At 38.5% G+C, this 20,932-nt stretch overlaps 1 protein-coding gene across 1 annotated transcript; it reads right to left on the reverse strand.

Annotated features, from left to right (window-relative positions):
• Positions 1-12,903: 12,903 nt before the first annotated feature.
• LOC138895594 (uncharacterized) lies at positions 12,904-13,236 on the reverse strand. The gene has a single exon (XM_070180302.1). It carries the CDS (start codon positions 13,234-13,236, stop codon positions 12,904-12,906), a length of 333 nt encoding a protein of 110 aa, XP_070036403.1.
• Between the last annotated feature and the right edge of the window lie 7,696 nt (positions 13,237-20,932).

Genomic DNA, 20,932 nt, shown 5'->3' on the forward strand with positions numbered 1-20,932 from the left:
CTTAGAAAAACAAATTTTCTTCTTCTCTGGCTTTTCTGTATCTAAGTTTAAATTCACAGTGCCATTTTTTTTTTTGGAAAATCAATGAGTATCTAGAGTGTGTGTTCTTCGGTGTATTTGAGAGGAATGCTCAGTGCCTTTTTCGTGTGTGTGAAGAGTGTATATATGCTGAATGCTGAATGAAAGAGGGTCTGTCAGAAAAATAATATTCAGCGTGAATTTAGGGAGTGTCAAAGGGGTAAGGAATATTTTGCAACTGAAAATGCCAGCTGTTACTTCTAGAAGCAGACTCTCTGCTTAAATCTGGGCTAAGTGCCATGGCCCAAGACAGGCCCAATCCGGCTTCAATAGGGAAAATCCCAAAATACAATAAATGTCATATTTTGAACTCCAATTATAATCAAGGATTTTACTAAATGCCAACTTTAAATTAATCTAAATCAGTTTATTAGTTAAACTAATTGAGCATGCAATTAAAAGTGAAACTTAATGAACAATCCAAAAAGAAAAGAAAGAGAGAAAGAAAAACATAATAAGAACAGGGAAGAAAAGAACACTAATTTAATCCTTAAAGGAGTGAGAGAACGAAGCAAACCGGCGAGCAAACGGAGATGATGAATTATGGCCGTCAAAAATGAGTTGATCGGACTCCAGTTATATTTCGAAATGTATCAAAATTAACCCAAAACGATTGCTCTTGTCAAGAGCAATCGATTCGTGTGAGATTCAAACCAAAACGAACAACCATTACTGCAGAAGTCAACAAATATGTGAAACTAGATTTTTTCTCTAATTTCATATCTGGGATTGGATGAATTCAAGTGGGTTTTGGGGGATAAAACTAAGAGATTAAGAGTGAGGGGAATGTGGGGATTGTATGGTGTTAGATTAGGGTTGTTTGGAGCTCCGGTCGCCGGTGAGGTGGGTTGGGGATTTTTAGGGCGGCTAGGTTTTGGAGATGAGGGAGATGAAGAAGAAATGAAAGTAGTCTTAGGGTTTGGGGGGTGTTTGGTTCGGACAATTATATAATTGTGGGGGATCAGTTCCCAACCGTTAGATCATGATTGATCAACGGATGGGACGTAGGGGGGAGGAAACGACGTCGTTTGGGCTTATGGGGAGTGGACCAGATTAGAAAGGGTCTGGGTTAGGCCGAAATGGTGACCAATTGGGCCAACTAAAATGACTTTGGCCCAAAATTGAAATAAGACTAAACAAAACTTTTTCTTTCCTTTCTTTTAATTTTATTCTTAGCCATTAATTAAACTAACATGATATGTAAACTAAAAAATTACAAAATTAATACCTTACCACTTTATCTATCAATTAATTAGTTAATTAGCTTAACAATGTAAACTAATAAAAGAAAACTATTAATTTAAAACCAAAAGCTAAAAATGTAAAAATGACTAGGGTATTTTTTGTGATTTTCATTTATTATGCAATTAATATGTGATTAAATACTAAAATATAAATAAAACCTAAAATGCTATGCAATGAAGATTTGGATATTTTTGTGGTATTTTCCATTATTTAAAAATATTAAATATGCACAAAATGCGACTAAATGCAAATAATTAACTAAAAAGTCTTAAAAACTTCTATAAAAATTAAAAATAATTAGAAAAAGTCTACTTTTGGGATTTTGTAGGAGTATTTTTATGAGGCAAAAATTACGTGCTCACAGTTGCCCCTCTTTGCTCGGAAACACGAAGAGTTTTTGGGCAATGATAAAGTGAGCAATTACGAGCAAATTTTGCCCGTTGGATACTCCATGGGAAGCGTTTTTGAAAGAGATTGACCAAACCTTGATTCAAAGGTTGCCTACATATCCTTGGCTATAAAGGAATGAGGTCAGTGTAGCTCTGGAAACATTGGTAGCTGGGACTACCGAAAAGCTGTGATTTTACTGTTGTCGCTGCTGTTACTGCTTGTTGAACCCCTTATTACACTAAAATCAAAATGAAAAAAGACTAAACAAGCCTATAAGCTATGAGTAATAAGATTCCTATCTATAAGTCTTATGAATCTTGATCTTGATTCATATACAATCCCGCTGTGCATCTCCAACTGTCGACTCGCATTCTTGAGGCGAGCTTCTGCTACTTCTTACCTAAATTGACCATATTCTTCAAGCGGGTTCATGCTACTGACTTGAAACTTTAAGTGAATTCTGAAATAACTTCCCTCGTTCTACAGGTGGGCGCCTTCTACTGACTTGAAACTTGAAGTGAATTCTGAAATGACTTCCCTCATTCTCCAGGTGGGCGCCTGCTACTGACTTGAAGTTTGAAATAACTTTGAAAAGAATTCCTTCGTTCTCCAGGTGGGCGCCTACTACTGACTTGAAACTTGAAATAAATTTTGAAATGGATTCCCTCGTTCTCCAGGTGGGCGCCTGCTACTGACTTGAAAATTGAAATAATTCTTAAACGAATACCCTCGTTCTCCAGGTGGGCGCATGAGACTGACTTGAAACTTGAAATGAATTTTGAAATGAATTCCCTCGTTCTCCAGTTGGGCACCTGCAATTGACTTAAAACTTGAAGTAACTCTGAAATGAATTCTTTCATTCTCCAGGTGGGCGCCTGCTATTGACTTTAAACTTGAAATGAATTTTGAAATGAATTCTTTCGTTCTTCAGGTGGGTGCCTACTATTGACTTGAGAATTGAAATGAATCTGACGTGAATACCCTCGTTCTCCAGGTGGGCGCCTGTTACTGACTTGAAACTTGAAATAACTCTGAAACGAATACCCTCATTCTCCAGGTGGGTGCCTGAGACTGACTTGAAACTTGAAATGAATTTTGAAATGAATTCCCTCGTTCTCCAGGTGAGCGCCTGCAACTGACTTAAAACTTGAAGTAACTCTGAAATGAATTCCCTCGTTCTCCAGGTGGGCGCCTGCTACTGACTTGAAACTTGAAATGAATTTTGAAATGAATTCCCTCGTTCTCCAGGTGGGCGCCTGCTATTGATTTGAAATTTGAACTAACTCTGAGAAGAATTCCCTCGTTCTCCAGGTGGGCGCCTGCGACTGACTTGAACTTTAAATGAATTTCCCTCATTTTCTAGGTGGGTGCCTACAATCACAACAAAATAGACAAAACAAAAGAAATTTTATTAACTATGCTTTCCTCATGGAGGATCCCTGCATAATGGACAAAATTTCTTGCCCTTGAACCATGCTTTCCTCATGGAGGATCCTCACGAACGACCAAATTTTTGTGCCCTTGTTTCAATCAAAGAAACTTTTGTGAGTTTGAAAATATGGTGGTTAGTTTGTGGCATCGTTGCTGAAGGTGTCCACCTCTGTTGCTGCCATGCTTCATTCTGATTAGCAGTTTCGGGCTAACAAGGAATTGTTTGACCTTCTGATGGAACCTTGACCACAAAAAACCTCTGGATGACCCGAATCTCTTACACTCACTTGTTGCATTGCGTTTTCATGCTGACAATTATTAAGCCTTTGTATTTTCTCAAAATTCAAGATTCACTTGATCACCTGAGCTTCAGTTATCACCATATTGCTCCTTATGAATCATCTTATTTATGATGTGCTCGGCCAAACTTTGCCTTGTGTAATCAAGAAGCCGGTAGTAGGGTTTGAAGTCCTTTCTTGCTTGCTTTAACAAAACTGACTTGGAAGAACACAAAGAAATAGAACCAAAAGAACAAAGTGAAGTGATTTTTGGCAAAAGGAACAAAAGAAAGGTCTGAATGAAGATGTCTATTTGGATGAGAGAGGAAAATAGACTTATCTGAATGAAGCAACTGGTTCCAATGATCACGACATGCATTTCGGATTGATCAGCCTAAATCCGTCCAACCAATCACACTTTCAGTTCATGTCATGTCTTCATACTTTAAAAATCGGGCTTTCAATGATCCAATTTCTCTGTAAAGTCACGAACCTCGTTCGACTTGTAGTGCCCCGAAGGGTTTTCACCAATAAACCTCTCTTATTTATTCATCTCTCAACTCATCGTCGCCTTACGGTGCCCGCGAGGGTTTTCACCAATAAGACTCTCTCATTTTATTCATTTTTCCTTATGCCAGTGATCAAAGTGTTACCCATAATGTAAATCATACCTTTATCTCACTTGACTTGGCATCCTTAAAGATTGATCGGAAGGTCTTTCTTTGGACCGTAGTGTACGCTTTTGGACAGGATCAAAAAAAGGGGTGACATGAAGGCTCAAGATAATTTAAGATGAAAGGGTTTAAAATTATAACTTTTGGAATCACATCTTTTGTAAAACTAAAATTCCTGCCCCAGTTTCTTTGAATCTGGGAAATTTTAGATTTTTATTTGATGGGACCGAACCTTAGAGTAAGGCTTCCTACGTATCCTTAAAAGGAATCAGGTCGAACGTAGTTCAAACCTAAGAGTTGTTTTGTTTTTGTTGCTTCTTTTTTCTTTTTCCTTTTCTTTTCTTCTTTTTTTTTTCTTTTCTATTTTTCTCTTCTTTTTTCTATTTTTTTCTTCTTTTCTTTTCCTTTTCTTTTCTTTTCTTCTCTTTTCTATTTTCTAACTCTACTGCTGATTCCAAAAGAGAGGTATGGAAGAAAATAAATAAGGCTCAAAAGGGGTAATAAAGAATAAAAATGTTTGGGGTAGAAGAATAAAATACCTTCGTCTTTCCAACTTTGAGCATGCCAAGTACAAAATGTAATTGAAGATAAGCAAAGAAATCATACATAATATCTCTTGGCTGCATCATAATTGATAGCCATATCCGCACATCTGCCTTTTATGCATGTTAAATACAAAGCACCATTGGACAACACCTTTGTCACAATGAATGACCCCAGCCAGTTTGGGGCGAACTTGCCTTTAGCTTCGGCCTGACGGGGAAGGATGCGCTTCAATACCAGCTGGCCCACTTCAAATTTCCGGGATGCGCCTTCTTGTTGTATGCTCTTGCCATTCTCTTCTGATACAATTGACCATGACATATTGTTGCCAATATTTTCTAATCAATCCAACTCAACTGCTCCAGCCGGGTTTTGACCCGCTCACCATTATCAATTTCAGCTTCCGCAATGATCCAAAGGGATAGAATCTCAACCTCTAAAGGTATAACTGCCTCAGTTCCATATACCAGCAAATAACGAGTTGCACCTACTGAAGTGCGAACAGTAGTGCGATAACCCAGTAAAGCAAAAGGTAACTTTTCATGCCATTGCCTGGAACCTTGCACTGTCTTACAAAGTATCTTCTTTATGTTCTTGTTAGCAGCCTCAACAACTCTGTTTGCCTTAGGAAGATACGGAGCAGAGTTTCGATGCATAATCTTGAACTGTTGGCATACCTCTTTCATCAAATAACTGTTGAGGTTAGCAGCATTGTCTGTAATGATTACCTTAAGAATTCCGAACCGGCAAATGATATTTGAATGAATACAATCTACCACTGCCTTCTTGGTCACGGACTTGAAAGTTACAGCTTAGACCCACTTGGTAAAGTAATCAATGGCCACTAGGATAAACCTATGTCCGTTTGATGTTGTCGGCTCAATTGGTCCAATGACATCCATGCCCCAAGCAACAAAGAGCCAAGGTGCAGACATTGTGTGCAACTCAGATAGCGGAGAATGAATCAAATCACCATGCACCTGGCATTGATAGCATTTGCGAACAAAGATGATGCAATCTCGTTCCATGGTGAGCCAATAATAACTTGCTCGAAGTATCTTCTTTGCTAAAACAGACCCATTCATATGCGGCCCGCAGACTCCGGAATGCATTTCGGCCATGATGGTCGAAGCTTATTTAGTATCTATGCACCTTAGTTGTCCTAGATCTGGATCCCTCTTGTACAAGATTCCCCCACTTAAGAAAAATCCATCAGCCAGACGTCGAATGGTTCTCTTTTGATCACATGTGGCATGTACCAGGTATACCCCCGGCTTGATATATTCCTTGATATCATGGAACCAAGGTTCACTATCAAGTTCCTCCTCAACCACATTGCAATAGGCATGCTGATCATTGACTTGGATATGCAGAGGGTCGACGTAAGTCTTATCCAGATTGTGTAACATTGACGCCAGAATAGCCAAGGCATCGGCAATATCATTATGAATCCTGGGAATATGCCTGAATTCTACTGAATTGAATCGTTGACAAAGATCATGCAAACGCTGTCGATACGGTATGAGCTTTAAATCCCGAGTCTCTCATTCTCCCTGAATCTAGTGAACCAACAAATCTGAATCTCCCAGAACTAGTATTTCTTGGACTCCCATATCTACAGCCAACCTCAAACCCAGAATGCATGCTTCGTACTCAGCCATGTTGTTGGTGCAATAAAATCGAAGTTGGGCCGTCACAGGGTAGTGACGCCCTATTTCAGAAATTGGTACAGCTCATATTCCGACACCTTTTATGTTAGCAGCTCCATCAAAAAAGAGATTCCAACCTGGTTTTTCATTATGATCAACCTCGTCGGCATACATCACTTCTTCATCAGGAAAATAATTCTTCAGTGGCTCATATTCTTCATCTACCGGATTCTAGGCCAAGTGATCGGCCAAGGCTTGGGCTTTCATTGTAGTCCGAGTCACATAGATGATGTCAAACTATGTGAGTAAATCTGCCACTTTGCAAGTCTTCATGTGGGCATAGGCTTCTGAAAGATATACTTTAGAGGATCCATGCGAGAAATGAGGTAAGTAGTGTAAGACGAAAGATAATGCTTCAATTTTTGTGCCACCCAAGTTAGGGCGCAATATGTCCTCTCAAGAAGAGTATACTTAACCTCATAAAGAGTGAAATTCTTATTGAAATAATAAATGGCTTGCTCTTTCTTGCCCGTGATGTCGTGTTGACCCAGTACGCAACCAAAAGAATTATCCAGGACCGTCAGATAGAGAATTAAAGGTCTCTTAGGTTTCGGCGGGACCAGCACAGGTGGGTTTGACAGGTACCTCTTAATCTTATCAAATGCTTCCTGACACTCGTCAGTCCACTTAACCGCATCATTCTTCTTTGGCAGCTTAAAGATAGGCTCATAAGTTGTCGTGAGTTGAGCAATAAACCTACTGATGTAGTTTAACCTTTCAAGCAGGCTCATCACCTCAGTTTTATTCTTTGGTAGGGGTAGCTCTTGGATGTCTTTGATCTTCAACGTATCCAAACCAATACCGCATCGACTAACTATAAATCCCAACAGTTTCCCGGACGGGACACCAAATGCGCATTTTGCCGGATTGAGCTTCAGGTTGTGCCTGCGGAGCCTTTGGAAAATCTTTCTCAAATCCCTAACATGGTCGGACTGCTTCTTTGACTTTATGATCACATCATCTACATAAACCTCAATATCCTTGTGTATCATGTCATGAAATATGGTAGTCATTTCCCTCATGTAAGTTTCCCCAGCATTCTTCAAACCAAATGGCATTACCCAGTAGCAATATGTTCCCCATGGAGTGATGAACGCTGTCTTTTCTGCATCCTCCTCATCCATCAGGATCTGATGATATCCGTGTAGCAATCCACAAAAGACCCAATCTCATGCTTGGCACAATTATCAATCAAAATATGGATGTTCGGCAATGGAAAGTCATCATTTGGGCTTGCCTTGTTAAGATCATGATAATCAACGCATACCCTGGTCTTACCATCCTTCTTTGGTACTGGCACAACATTAGCTAACCAAGTGGGATACTGAGTGACCCGAATGACTTTTGCCCCAAGTTTCTTTGTGATTTCTTCTTTAATATTCACACTCACGTCAGTCTTGAACTTTCTTAACTTCTGCTTGGCAGGAGGGAATACAGGATCAGTTGGCAATTTATAGACTACCAGATCAGTACTTAAGCCCGGCATAATTTCATACGATTATGCAAAGATATCTTTGTATTCAAACAGGGTTTTGATTATTTCTTCCTTGACTTGCGGTTCCAAATGCACACTTATCTTAGTCTCCCTGACATTATGCTGATCTCCTAAATTGATTGTTTCAGTTTCATTCAAATTAGGTTTTGGTTTTTCTTCAAAATGTTTTAATTCTTTACTTATTTCCTCAAATGTTGCTTCTTCATCATATTCTGCTTCTTCATCACATTCTACTTCTTGGATTATTATTTCAGAATTAGATTGACTTTTAAGACTTGGTTGAAAATTCCTCATACATGTCATGTCATTGAAACTAGCATAAAAAGAACTGTACAAAAGAAAAACAAAAATGAAACTCTATCAGGAATAATGGAAAACGGAAAATTATGTTTCATTGAAAATAAAATGATAGAAGGGTTTGAACATCAAAACAAGCAAAAAATAAAAATCTGGATTACAACCCTGGAATGACCGAGATAACAGAAAGGAAAACAAAGTAAACTACCAAAACTCCTTCCGGGTGAGGAGAGGAGTAGCTTCCCAATTGCTAAGCTTCACAGTTGGCCCAACGAGCTGCACATCTGCGTTACTGGAACCTTCCCCAGTTTTCACCATATTAACCTCATCAAACAAACTCTGGAACCTCTTGATCAGCTCTTCATCAACGTCAACCACAGGTTTCGGGACTGATGATATTGGACGTTTTGCGGCCCCCAGCTTGACAAAAGACTAGGAAATGTGTGGAACGGGCTTGGGGAGTGACCATACCTTTTATTTCAAATTTTTAGCCCTTTTCACGTCCTTCTCTGTGGGCTTGAATCCCAAACCATATGTATCAAAACTTTCACGTGGACACACTGGATGCACAATACCCTGTAGAGATGAACCCAGGCCTTTGCCCGGCACAAAACCATTCTTCAATATTTTATTTGCTACCATGACGGAAGCAGAGGGTAGCTTCGGCCCTGGAATGCATTCTCCCTCAGGAATCTTCTCAACAGACACCGTTTCGAAAGTTTGGTAGACCCAAGGCCCTTTATCATCTTCATCTTCAATAAATGGAACAGTTGTGTCATTGTAAACAGATAAGTTCTTATCACCGTGCACAACTATTTCATGTCTGTCCTATTCGAACTTTACCATTTGATGTAGAGAAGATGGGACTGCCTTAGCAGCATGTATCCAGGGCCTGCCCAACAACAAGTTGTAGGAGACAGCCACATCTAACACTTGGAACTCCATAGTGAACTCAACTGTCCCTATCAACAATTCGAGCATTATATCGCTAACAGAATCTTTCCCTCCTCTATCAAAACCTCGAACACATACACTGTTCATGTGGATTCTTTTAGTGCCAATCTTCAACTTTTGCAAAGTGGACAGAGGGAAAATATTTTCACTAGAGTCATTATCAACCAGTACCCTTGAGACAACAGAATCCTCGCACTTCACCGTGAGATAAAGAGCTCGGTTGTGTTCTCTACCCTCCATAAGAAGTTTATCATGTGTGAAAGTGATCCTGTTTGCTTCAAAGATCTTGTTACCAATCTTTTCCAAGTGATTCACTGTGATCTTATCAGGATTATGTGCCTTATTCAAAACCTTCATCAGGGCTCTGCAGTGTTCATCTGAATGTATCAGCAAAGACAAAAGAGAGATCTGAGCGGGTGTCTTCCTTAACTGCTCCACAATGGAATAGTCTTGCACTTTTATCTTTTTAAAGAACTCTTCAGCCTCTTCTTCGGTGACCGGTTTCTTTACTGGGATTTGGCTATCCTTGAATGGCTTGGCTTTCCTCAATTCTTATGGGGTAAAATATCTCCCAGAACGAGTCGGTGCTCCAGTTTCATTGACTTTTTCCTCTACCTCTTTCCCTTTATATGTCATTATCACATGTTTGTAATTCCAAGGGACAACCTTTGTATCGACCATTGGCAACTAGGTCACTGGCTTAATAACAACAGGGGTAATACGAGCCCATTCCACGACTATGACAGTCGGAATCCCTGGCGCGACCACTTTCGACTTTTCCTGACTTGCTCCAACATCCTTCGGAGGCCCTTTCACAACCAACACAGGTGGCTTCACGTTGAGCATGCTTAGCTTCTCCGTCACCCCTTCAACTGTCAATGGCATTGCTTTTATAGAATCTGGAGCCTTAACCGAATTACTTTCACTAGCACGAATCATCATGACGTACTTGGAAGAATTCTTGGGCTCCCCATCCTTACGAACTATTTCAATCATATGTGCCTCTACATGGGCTGGCAAAGGATTTTGGTTGATGTTTGGCACATCCGGGCTCTGGACTATAATTTGATTTGTATCAATAAACTCTTGGATTGACCTCCTCAAATTCCAACACTTCTCTATATTGTGCCCTGGGGCATCAGAACAATATGTGCACCTTAGAGAATAATCAAGGTTCTTTGGGGGTGGATTTGGTATCTTCGCCTCAATCGGTCTCAACACGTCCAATTGCCTCAGCCTTTGAAACAAACTGGTATAGGACTCTCCAAGAGGGGTGAAAGTTTCTTTTTGATGCTACCTTTCTCTCCTATACTCCAGCCTTGGTTGAAAGTTTGGACCAGTAGGGTTTCATTAGGGGTGGATAAGGATTTTGTGGAGTTGGAGCACGTCATTGTGGGTAAGGAGGGGGTTGAGCATATGACTGTGCATGATGAACATGGTATTGGGGTGGTCTGACTGAGTATTGAGGGTCTTGTGGTGGAAAATAATGTTGGGATGGATTATATGGTGCTTGGGTGTAGGCTTGGGGTTGGGGTTGAGGTTGAGTGTACTGGTGAGGCGAACCCCTTAGGACACACCATGGTCCAGAGACAACCATAGCAACATCATCCTTCTTCTTTTTGCCTTACAAGCTTACTGTGCCACTTTGAATTGCCTGTGTGGTTGCGTTTATGGCGGAGTGGCTCATGATCTTGCTTGACTTGAGTACCTCTTCCACCATTCCTCCCATATTTACCACATCGTTGAAGGGCTTACCTATGTCTGAGATCAAATGGCCAAAGTAAGTAGGATCTAGGACCTGAAGAAAGTACTCGACCATCTTGTCTTCTTCCATCAGAGGATTGACCCGTGTAGCTTTCTCTCTCCATATGAACCCGTATTTCCTAAAGCTTTCATTGGGCTTCTTTTCTACCCTGGTCAGGGATAGGCGATCCGGGACAATGTCTATATTATACTAAAAGTGTCGAGCAAAGGCCTGAGCCAGATCGTCCTATGTGTACCACCTGCTAGCGTCTTGGCGGGTGTACCATTCCAGAGCTGCCCCACTCAGACTCTAACTAAAATACGCCATCAATAATTTATCCTTCCCACCGGCACCTCTCATCTTACTGCAAAAGCCTCTCAAATAGGCCACGGTATCTCCATGTCCATCGTACAGGTCAAACTTGGGCATCTTGAACTCGGCGGGCAGTTAGACGTCAGGGAACAAACATAAATCCTTGTAAGCCACACTTAATTAGTTTCCTATCCCTTGCATGTTCCTCAAAGATTTCTCTAAACTCTTCACTTTCCGAATATCTCATCTTGCTCCACATTCATAAATGGTTTCTCGGTTTCAACAGGAGACTCAAAGTAAGGGGTGTAACAATAAGGATCCGGGACCTTGAAGGTTGGTTCTGGAGCATAGTATTGGGCATCTAGAGCTTCGAACGTGGGTTCACTAGAAGATCAGTGGAGGGTATCTTGTGGAGGGGCTACAAAAATAGAAGTAGATGTCAGAGCAGGGTATGAGGTTGTTTTGGCTGGTTGAGCATGGAAAGTTTAGGACGAGGTAACAGGGTAGTTGTAGTTGTGGTAAGGGGTAAAACCTAGTGCATGTTGAGGGGAAAGATCAACGGTACTGGGAACCTGGGCTTGTGATAGTGGTGGGATGGAGGCAGGATTTTCTGTATAGTTAGTAGGGAATGAAGGTGGAGGATGTCCCCTGATCCAAGCCTGATACATTTCTGCCATTTGATGTTTCAACCTTTGGACCTCCTCTTTCAATTCAGATTCCGACTCCACAATCTCCCTCGATGGGTCAACAACTCATGTGTCTGATTCTTTGCTAGTCATGACTGCCTTGCGCTTTGACCTAGTGTTGTATGGATGACTTACCAGATTGTCAACAAACTAACCACCTAAACAGAACCAGGTTAAAGCACATCCAACAACCTTGTTATTTTTGAGACGCTTAACAGATAGGAAATCGCACATTGGGATGCAATGCACCTAAACAGTTAAACACTTCTACCATGTGTTTGAACGGTTGCATGGTTCATCCCGGCCTTAACTAACCCTTTTTCACTTTGTACCTCTTTTCTTTCATTTCTGATCCTTTTAATCACTCTTGATTTTCTCATTTTGTTTATGTCGCCCTTTTATTTTTTTCACTCTCTTTTCTCTTTTTGTTTTCGTCACTCTTTTCTTTCTTTTTCACTCCGTTTTTTCTCCTTTTTTTTATTTTCACTCAATTAATGTTATGGCTATGATCGAATCCTACGAGGATTGCCTACGTATCATGACGCCACATGAATCAGATCATTACGTAGTTCAGGAAATAAATGTGAAATGAAAGAAAAGAAAAATTTTGGGTTTTTCAATATTTCACTAATAAAAGACATCTTTCTCGGTTTTTCTATTACAAGGACTCGAAAGTACTGATGACTACAAAAAGAAAACATACAGACTCGAAAGGACGAAACAGTTTCGAGAAAAAGTAAAATATAGACTCGAAAGCCGAAAAATTAAGAATACATAAGAGCCTCCAATGCTATTTCGGGGGCCCGCGGGATATCAGTCGGTCTCGGCGCGGGCCTGCGTGCAATATTTTCCTAAAGGTGCTCTAGATCGGCTATCACCTGGCAAACAAAGGTCATCACGGAAACAAAAAATATGGATCTAGTCATAGCCTCGCATTCATGGCACTTCATTGCAACATAATCATCTATTTCTTTGCTTCTCATTCTAATGACACCCTTTTCTTGAAGCAAGCGTCCAATTTATTATGTAGGGGCTTCCAGTACCTGCGTGGCTATGTTGTTTTGGTCTTACAACTTCTGCATGCTCTTTTCTAATTGGTAAATCATGGCATAGCAGTGTTCTGTTTCTGTTTTTAAGTCCTTTGTTTGCTGAACCATTTCATTTTCGAGGGTAGTCAGCTTTTCCCTTAAGATTGTGACTCCTCTATCATACTTTTTCTTTAACTGGTGAGCAAACCTTGTCCGTTCTTCTGCAACTTTTACCAACTTTTCTCGAGCTTTTGCCAATTCTTCCTCAGCCTTTGTCAGATCAGCCCTATAATCATACACTTTTCGCCTCAGATTGCTTATGATTTTTTCATCTTTTTCGCTTCTTACCGGGGATTCGGCGACTATTTTCATTTTTCGGATCTAAGCTCGGAGGGCTTCATTTTCCCGAGCCAACCTCTTCTTTTCTCCTTCATCCTCAGCAGCCTGCAAACTACTATCAAATCTGATGTTTCTGACTTGATCTTCTAGTTTGCTTATGGTGGTCCGGTATTCATTCTCTTTGGCTAATCAAGCCCACTATTCCTGCGATGCATTAATAAATTCTTGGATATGGGGGCTTTTAGTCGGTCTTTCCGATACATCATTTGTCGTGACTCTCTTTCCATACCAAGCAACATAACCAGGTGAGACCTCGCTCCTGGACAAATCACGTACTCGGGTGTTTGCTCCCAAATGCTGGCATTTGCTCCAAATTGGGCGAACCATTTATTCAGGAAATTGGGCATCAGAGCAGATTTCGATCACGTGAGTACTAAGGTCTTCATCTATAGGAACTGTCTGGTATCTTCCAAGTTGTCTTAAAACCCGGTACGGGGCATAGGATTGGATGCTTCAGAGACCCATTAGAAGGAAGTAGAGACCGATGGTGGGCATATAAATGATCCCATCAATGGGGAGCCAACCCAATGTCCACTCTATCTGATTTGTGGTTATAGAACGAAGGTGGGTAATCCAATCTTTGACCCCTTCCGGCATTTTGAATCCTGTCACTCGTGTACCAAACTCTCCGATGCAGTTTTTTCCCAAAGACCCGTAATTCATGTATCAGGGACGGTGATAAAGGTGCTTTATCATCCACATTTGCAACAATAGATTGCATCCCTCGAAAAATATGACTCCGCCCTTACAGGATGTGAGGGCTCGGAATATATCTGATATGATCATGTGCGCGAGGGTACTCTTGGCCTGAGTATTCAAAACATGGACAACTCCGGCTACACGCAAATCAATGTGCTTGTCTTCCCTTGGAAACACCAAAAGGCCTAAGAATGCCACCATGAAGAAAAGCATTTGTGTTTACCACTTTGACCGATTTTCATTTTTTAGGTCTTCGAATCCCCTTAAGTGCCCGTATCGCTGGTATAGAAAGTGAAAAATGGAAGTTCCACCTGCTAGACTTTCTGTCTTGATGTGTCTGTTTATTTTCAGTAAGTCTAGAAACTTGTGGGGAGTAACAGTCCTTGGAGATACCAAGTACTTGTGTCTTAATCCTTCCGTACTCCCGGCATAACCCGCCATTTCTTCCAAAGTAGGTGTAAGCTCAAAATCTGAGAAGTACAAAACATTGTGAGCGGGGTCCCAGAATGACACCAGTGCCTCTATTAAATCACTTCTATGTTAAATTTTTAATAGTCTAGTGAGCGCCCTCATGTATTCATTAACCCTGTCTCGTCCTTGTTTTCCCAAGTCCTCCCACCACATGTGGAGTGCTAGTGGAATCTGATCCATATCCTTCACCGATAAATTCTGAACAATGCTCATTCTGCATATTTTTAAATTAGGGTGACCAGGTTAAAACATGTGAATTTTGTTTAAAAATTGACCATGAAAGATTATTTTTTGCAAAATCCAACTGAAAACAAATCACGGCTGCTGTTGCAAATACGACCCTTCAGCACTTCGGAAGGGAAGATTTTAGGGATGTGTTTGCTAAGTGGCCAAAATTAGAAAAAGGACCATAGGTGGCTATTCTTGCGAAAACGGCCTTCCGGTGTCCCGTCGGGATATTACTGGCCATGTGGACAAAACGGCATCACCTAACTTTATTTATGACAAAATGATAGCATTTTCATATTTTTGCAAAAGCTAGATATGACTTATTTTGAAATGACTTTTTCTTTTTTCTACGTTTTTGTTTTTCAAAATTTCGACAGAGTTTCGGAATTTTTTGAATACCGAAATTTTCAGAACCGGGTGATTTTATCTCCTACCTCATTCTTGATTTTTCTCGATTTTCTTTTCCTATTATATAAGTCGGTCAATATGCAAACCAAAACAAAAAAATGCACAAGTAGCACATAAAATGCATCAGGATAGTCTTTTAAATTGGGTACATATGTCCTAGACAAACCCAGCCCCTATGTTGAGTCCCCAAAGTCAAATACACGTGATGCAAACAGACGTACCTACTAGGGATCCGTCATGAGGTTATGTCATTCTAAGTTTAAATCCTGGGTGTATTGTTCTAGATCTGACTTACCCGAGCGGACAACTCGAGCTGGGGGGATAACATACCGGGAACTAAAAGGCCATCCGGCTTTGTAACTGATCTGATCCTCGTTCTAAATTAGGGGTATGACACTAACAAAAAAGAAGCCACACCAGCGTGCGCTTCCCAGAAGATTTAGAAGACTCAAAGAGAAGAAGGGTTTCGTAATAGTTTATATACAGTTCAAACAATATCAAAGCGGTGAAAAGTGGCATTTAGCACATTAGGTTCAACACGTAAAAAATTAGATAATAAACAAAAGCCAAGTATAAAGTTATTCTAAGCTCGAATTCTGAACCCTGAACCAGAGATTCTGGGTTCAGTTCCCCAGCAGAGTCGTCAAAGCTGTCACACCTCTTTTTTCCCGAGAAGATAGGAAAGTTTTTTCAATTAAAGTGACATTATTCAAAATGAGATTATTTATTTAATTTTTCAAAGTTGCCACTAGGGATAATTATTATGGTGTCCTAAGTTACCAGTTTATTTTAAATCCCAAATCGAGAAAATTTGACTCTGTTTTAAAATCTGCGAAAATTAAAAGACCGGATAAGGAATTTTGTTAACCCGGGAGAAGGTGTTAGGCATTCCCGGGTTCCGTGGTTTTAGCACGGTCGCTCAACTATTAATAATTGGCCTAATTATCTGATTTAGTACATATTTGAAACTTATTGTACATTTTTACCTTTTAAACCGCTTTTAGTATTTATGAAATTTGTTTGAACAAGTCACGATGTCGCGCACTCATTTGTTTTTGTACACATTGCGAATCGCGTCACGTGAAACGCATCCGAGATTTACAACGTGTTAACTTTATTATTATTTGAAGTTGAGGTCGAGTCACGTGAAACGCACACTCGAATTTGAGGTTATGTATCATGACTATGCCACGGGAACCGTACCCATAGTCACGATGATTTATTAATCGTGCCTAAAGCAAGCTACGATATTTATGAATTAATTAACCCATCCTAAAATTTGAGATTAAATATGGAAAGGTCCAAAATATATGGAAAAGGAATGTTGGAAAGATAGCAACTTGTTCTTTTGAATCCATAATGAAATGAATCCTTCCTGCCACGAACCTAGATAACAATTACTAACGTGACCCAGTCCAAAGTCTTTGTGAATTTAAATTAAATCAAGTGGAAAAACTACTTAGAGGTAAAAGATATTTATAACTTAAAGATAGTCTCAATTTGACCCGTTCATTTTTGGTTTTTAGTCAGTTCTTAATTACTTTGAAGGAAATCAAAATGAACTAAGATTGCATCAAATAATACAAACGCGAACATGAGTATCTAATCAACATAAACTTGGCAAATTAGATACTGTAAACGAAAATCTAAAGGCCTAACTGCATTCTTGACACACTGAATTTAAATACAATAATTTGAGATACATTGAAGAGCCCAATCACGTTTTAACAAACTGAAATTAGCTACTGCATTTTGGAGTACGAATCTAGGCTATAGAATGAGCCCAGTAATATGAAACTTTGAATATGCTACTAGTGCAATCTCAAGTGGAGTTTTATATGAACAAAGAAAAATAATTGCTAATTAATCGACAACCCATTAGTCCTGAAATAAATTACAAAGTTTCACTGATAGAATTTCAAATCTATACTTTAATTACAATAACTTTCCAAGAGAGATCATTCCTGGCACATTACTTCCATCTTTTTCGCACTTTTCAAGTTTACAATAAGATAGCCACTGAGCTGCTCTTGTAATCGAGATCTGCCAAACGAACTATCAAGTGAGAAGATGGCATCAAAACTAACTTAATGAACAGGAATATCACTTAGGATAGAGTGCTTCATTTTAGAAAGATAAACCAATGTTAATACTATGAATCCTATCAACCAATAATACTTAATTTGAACTTTTCAATAGAGCATGACAAGAATTCATCAAAAGAAAAAAAATACAGCATCTAGACAGATTAAATTACTAACACACGATGGTTTGTATTTTTATTTAATAGATAACAGTGAAATATTACAGGTGAGCATTGACATACCTAGCTGCAGAAAAGCCAACCAAATGGCCAAATAAAGGTCTAAATATGAAAGAGGAAAGTTCAGCTACGAGCCAGCAGAAGCAGCAATTTCCAGGAACAGAATAACAGCAGCAAGACCAAAATAAAATCCAAAATCCCAAAGCTGGTGCTTGGTCACATCAGAATGAATAAAAAAAAAAAAAGCAAAGTGAAGGTTTCTTTGACTCAAGCAAATATAGAAAATCCAGGAAAACAAACAACCACCAAGTATAAACTTAGAAAAATAAGTTTTCTTCTTCTCTGATTTTTCTGTATCTAAGTTTAAATTTAGAGTGTCATTTTTTTTTCTTTTGAAAAATCAGTGAGTATCTAAAGTGTTTGTTCTTTAGTGTATTTGAGAGGAATACTCAGTGCCTTTTTCATGTGTGTGAAGAGTGTATATATGCTGAATGCTGAATGAAAGAGGGTCTGTCAGGAAAGGAATATTCAGCATGAATTTAAGGAGTGTCAGAGGGGAAGGAAATATTTTTGCAACTGAAAATGCCAGCTATTACTTCTAGAAGCAGACCCTCTGCTTAAATCTGGGCCAAGTGCCATGGCCAAATAGCCCAAGACAGGCCCAATCCGGCTTCAATAGGGAAAATCCCAAAACACAACAAATGTCATATTTTGAACTCCAATTATAATCAGGAATTTTACTAAATGCCAACTATAAATTAATCTAAATCAGTTTATTAGTTAAACTAATTGAACATGCAATTAAAAGTGAAACTTAATGAACAATCCGAAAAGAAAAGAAAGAGAGAAAGAAAAATATATTAAGAACAGGGAAGAAAAGAACACTAAGTTAATCCCTAAAGGAGTGAGAAAATGAAGCAAACCGACGAGCAAACGGAGATAATGAATTTTGGCTGTCAAAAATGAGTTGATCGCACTCCAGTTATATTTTGAAATGTATCAAAACTAACCCAAAACGATTGCTATTGTCAAGAGTAATCGATTCGTGTGAGCTTCAAACCAAAACGAATAACCATTATTGCAGAAGTCAACAAATATGTGAAACTGGGTTTTTCCTCTAATTTCAGATCTGGGATTGGATGAATTCAAGTGGGTTTTGAGGGATAAAACTAAGAGATTAAGAGTGAGGGGAAGGTGGGGACTGTATGGTGTTAGATTAGGGTTGTTTGGAGCTCCGGCCGCCGGTGAGATAGGTTGGGGATTTTTAGGGAGGCTAGGTTTTGGAGATGAGGGAGATGAAGAAGAAATGAAAGTAGTCTTAGGGTTTAGGGGGTGTTTGGTTCGGACAATTATATGATTGTGGGGGATCAGTTCCCAGCTGTTAGATCATGATTGATCAACGGATGTGACATGGGGGGGGGGGGGGACGGCGTCGTTTGGGCTTATGGGGAGTGGACCGGATTAGAAGGGGTCTGGGCTGGGGCGAAATGATGACCAATTGGGCCAATTGAAATGACTTTGGCCAAAATTTGAAATAAGACTAAACAAAACCTTTTTTTTTCTTTCTTTTAATTTCAATGTTAGCCATTAAGTAAACTAACATGATATGTAAACAAAAAATTACAAAATTAACACCTTACCACTTTAACTATCAATTAATTAGTTAATTACCTTAACAATGTAAACTAATAAAAGAAAACTATTAATTTAAAACCAAAAGCTAAAAATATAAAAATGACTAGGGTATTTTTTGTGATTTTCATTTATTATGCAATTAATATGTGATTAAATACTAAAATGCAAATAAAACCTAAAATGATATGCAATGAAGACTTGGATATTTTTGTGGTATTTTACATGATTTAAAAATATTAAATATGCACAAAATGCGACTAAATGCATATAATTAACTAAAAATTCTATAAAAATTAAAAACAATTAGAAAAGGTTTACTTTTGTGGATTTTATAGGAGTATTTTTGTGAGGCGAAAATTACGTGCTCACAACGAGGGGAATTTAATTTGTGCCATTTAAAGCCTAAAGATGTGATCACTTGGCCTTCTCTGCAAAAGGAAGTTACCCTTCGGCTATCGATTTGATTGACAAGAGAAACTTGTAGAATAAGCCTATTAATACGGAGAAATGCACTGCTTTTCAAATTAGAAATACACTTAAGGCTTATATCTTTTTAAGTATTTTAGGAAACGTGTCACACAAACATACAATGTGGTATAGTGGTAGCAAATGGGCGGGTTAGATCGGATTTGGGCGGGTTAAAATGGGTTGAGCAAAAATAGGTTGGGTCTCAACTCACCCATATTTCATGCTGGCCAAAAACGGGTTGGATGTCAAATGGGCGGGTTGAATATGGGTTAACCCATAATATATAAGTGTAATATTTTTTCAAGTGCAATTTATAATTTTTCTTTTGCTCAGATTATTTAGTGGCATAAGCTTAATTGGAATAATATATACTCTTCTTCATTAAATTTATTCAAATTTGACTATCATATTGTAAACTTAAGTTACTCTTTCACAAAATATGACAGCTTTTATTTTAGGAAAAAAATATACTTAATGCACATCAAGCAATATCACTAATAATATATGACTCTGTGCATTTTTTACTTTTTTCATATATTGTCTGCAATCCTATATAAAATTAAACAAATTCAAAAAAAATACTATAAATAGAAAGATACTATTTATATTCAAAAAATATATTCAAAAAATTTCTCAGTACAAATTCAAAGTTGAAATATGTACTCCATAACTAAAAAAAATACTATTTTTTTGGTTGAAAAAGAAAGTACCATTTCTACAATATGAAAAGAAAGTATTCATTTTATTGAAATGAAAGAAAATACGTTTTCTACATCATGAAAAGAAAATACTCATTTTGTTGAAATAAAAGAAAATACTTTTTCTACATCATTTTGTTGAAATGAAAGAAAATACTTTTTCTACATCATAAAAAGAAAGTAAATTTTTTTTTATGAAATGAAAGAAGATACTTTTTTCATGTCATGAAAAGAAAATACTTATTTTGTTGAAATGAAAAAGAAAATACTCTTAATAATATTTCTATTGAGTTGGATGGGTGGGGTAGGGGTTGGGATGGTAGGAATGGGGGTAGGGGGTAGGATCGTTTGGGGGGTGGGGTATAGGGGGCAGAGGCGGATCCCAGATTTCGGGAACATGAGTGCACCATTGATTTTATATTTAGTTTGATGATATAAAATTTTGCTGCCATAACAACTTACGAACAAAAAATAGTTAATTTTATTATCACAAAAATATATCATGAGTTTAACTTTCATACTTTGTAAATGATCCATAATAGCATCATTAAGCAAAGGGGATGCCTTGACTCAAAGAAAGAAGGAAAATAAAAGGAAGACTTAAAGGAAAACTAAAATAAAAGGATGTGTTGTTGTAAAAAAAAAAAAACTTAAGAATAAGAAATTAAAGCAATCGATCCCATGACCTCAAGGTAGCAAGGAATAAGGGGCCAAAACTAGTGAATCACTTTGCCTCTTTTGACTATGGATGCTATCAAGTAATAATAAGTCATTTTTCGTAAATTATGTACTTAATATA

Source organism: Nicotiana tomentosiformis, chromosome 7, assembly GCF_000390325.3.
Source record: "Nicotiana tomentosiformis chromosome 7, ASM39032v3, whole genome shotgun sequence".
Taxonomy (NCBI): Eukaryota; Viridiplantae; Streptophyta; class Magnoliopsida; order Solanales; family Solanaceae; genus Nicotiana; species Nicotiana tomentosiformis.

Excerpts from the sequence above, each read along its gene's own strand:
- LOC138895594 (XM_070180302.1), bottom strand. The coding sequence starts at position 13,236 with ATGAAAATAGTCGCCGAATCCCCGGTAAGAAGCGAAAAAGATGAAAAA.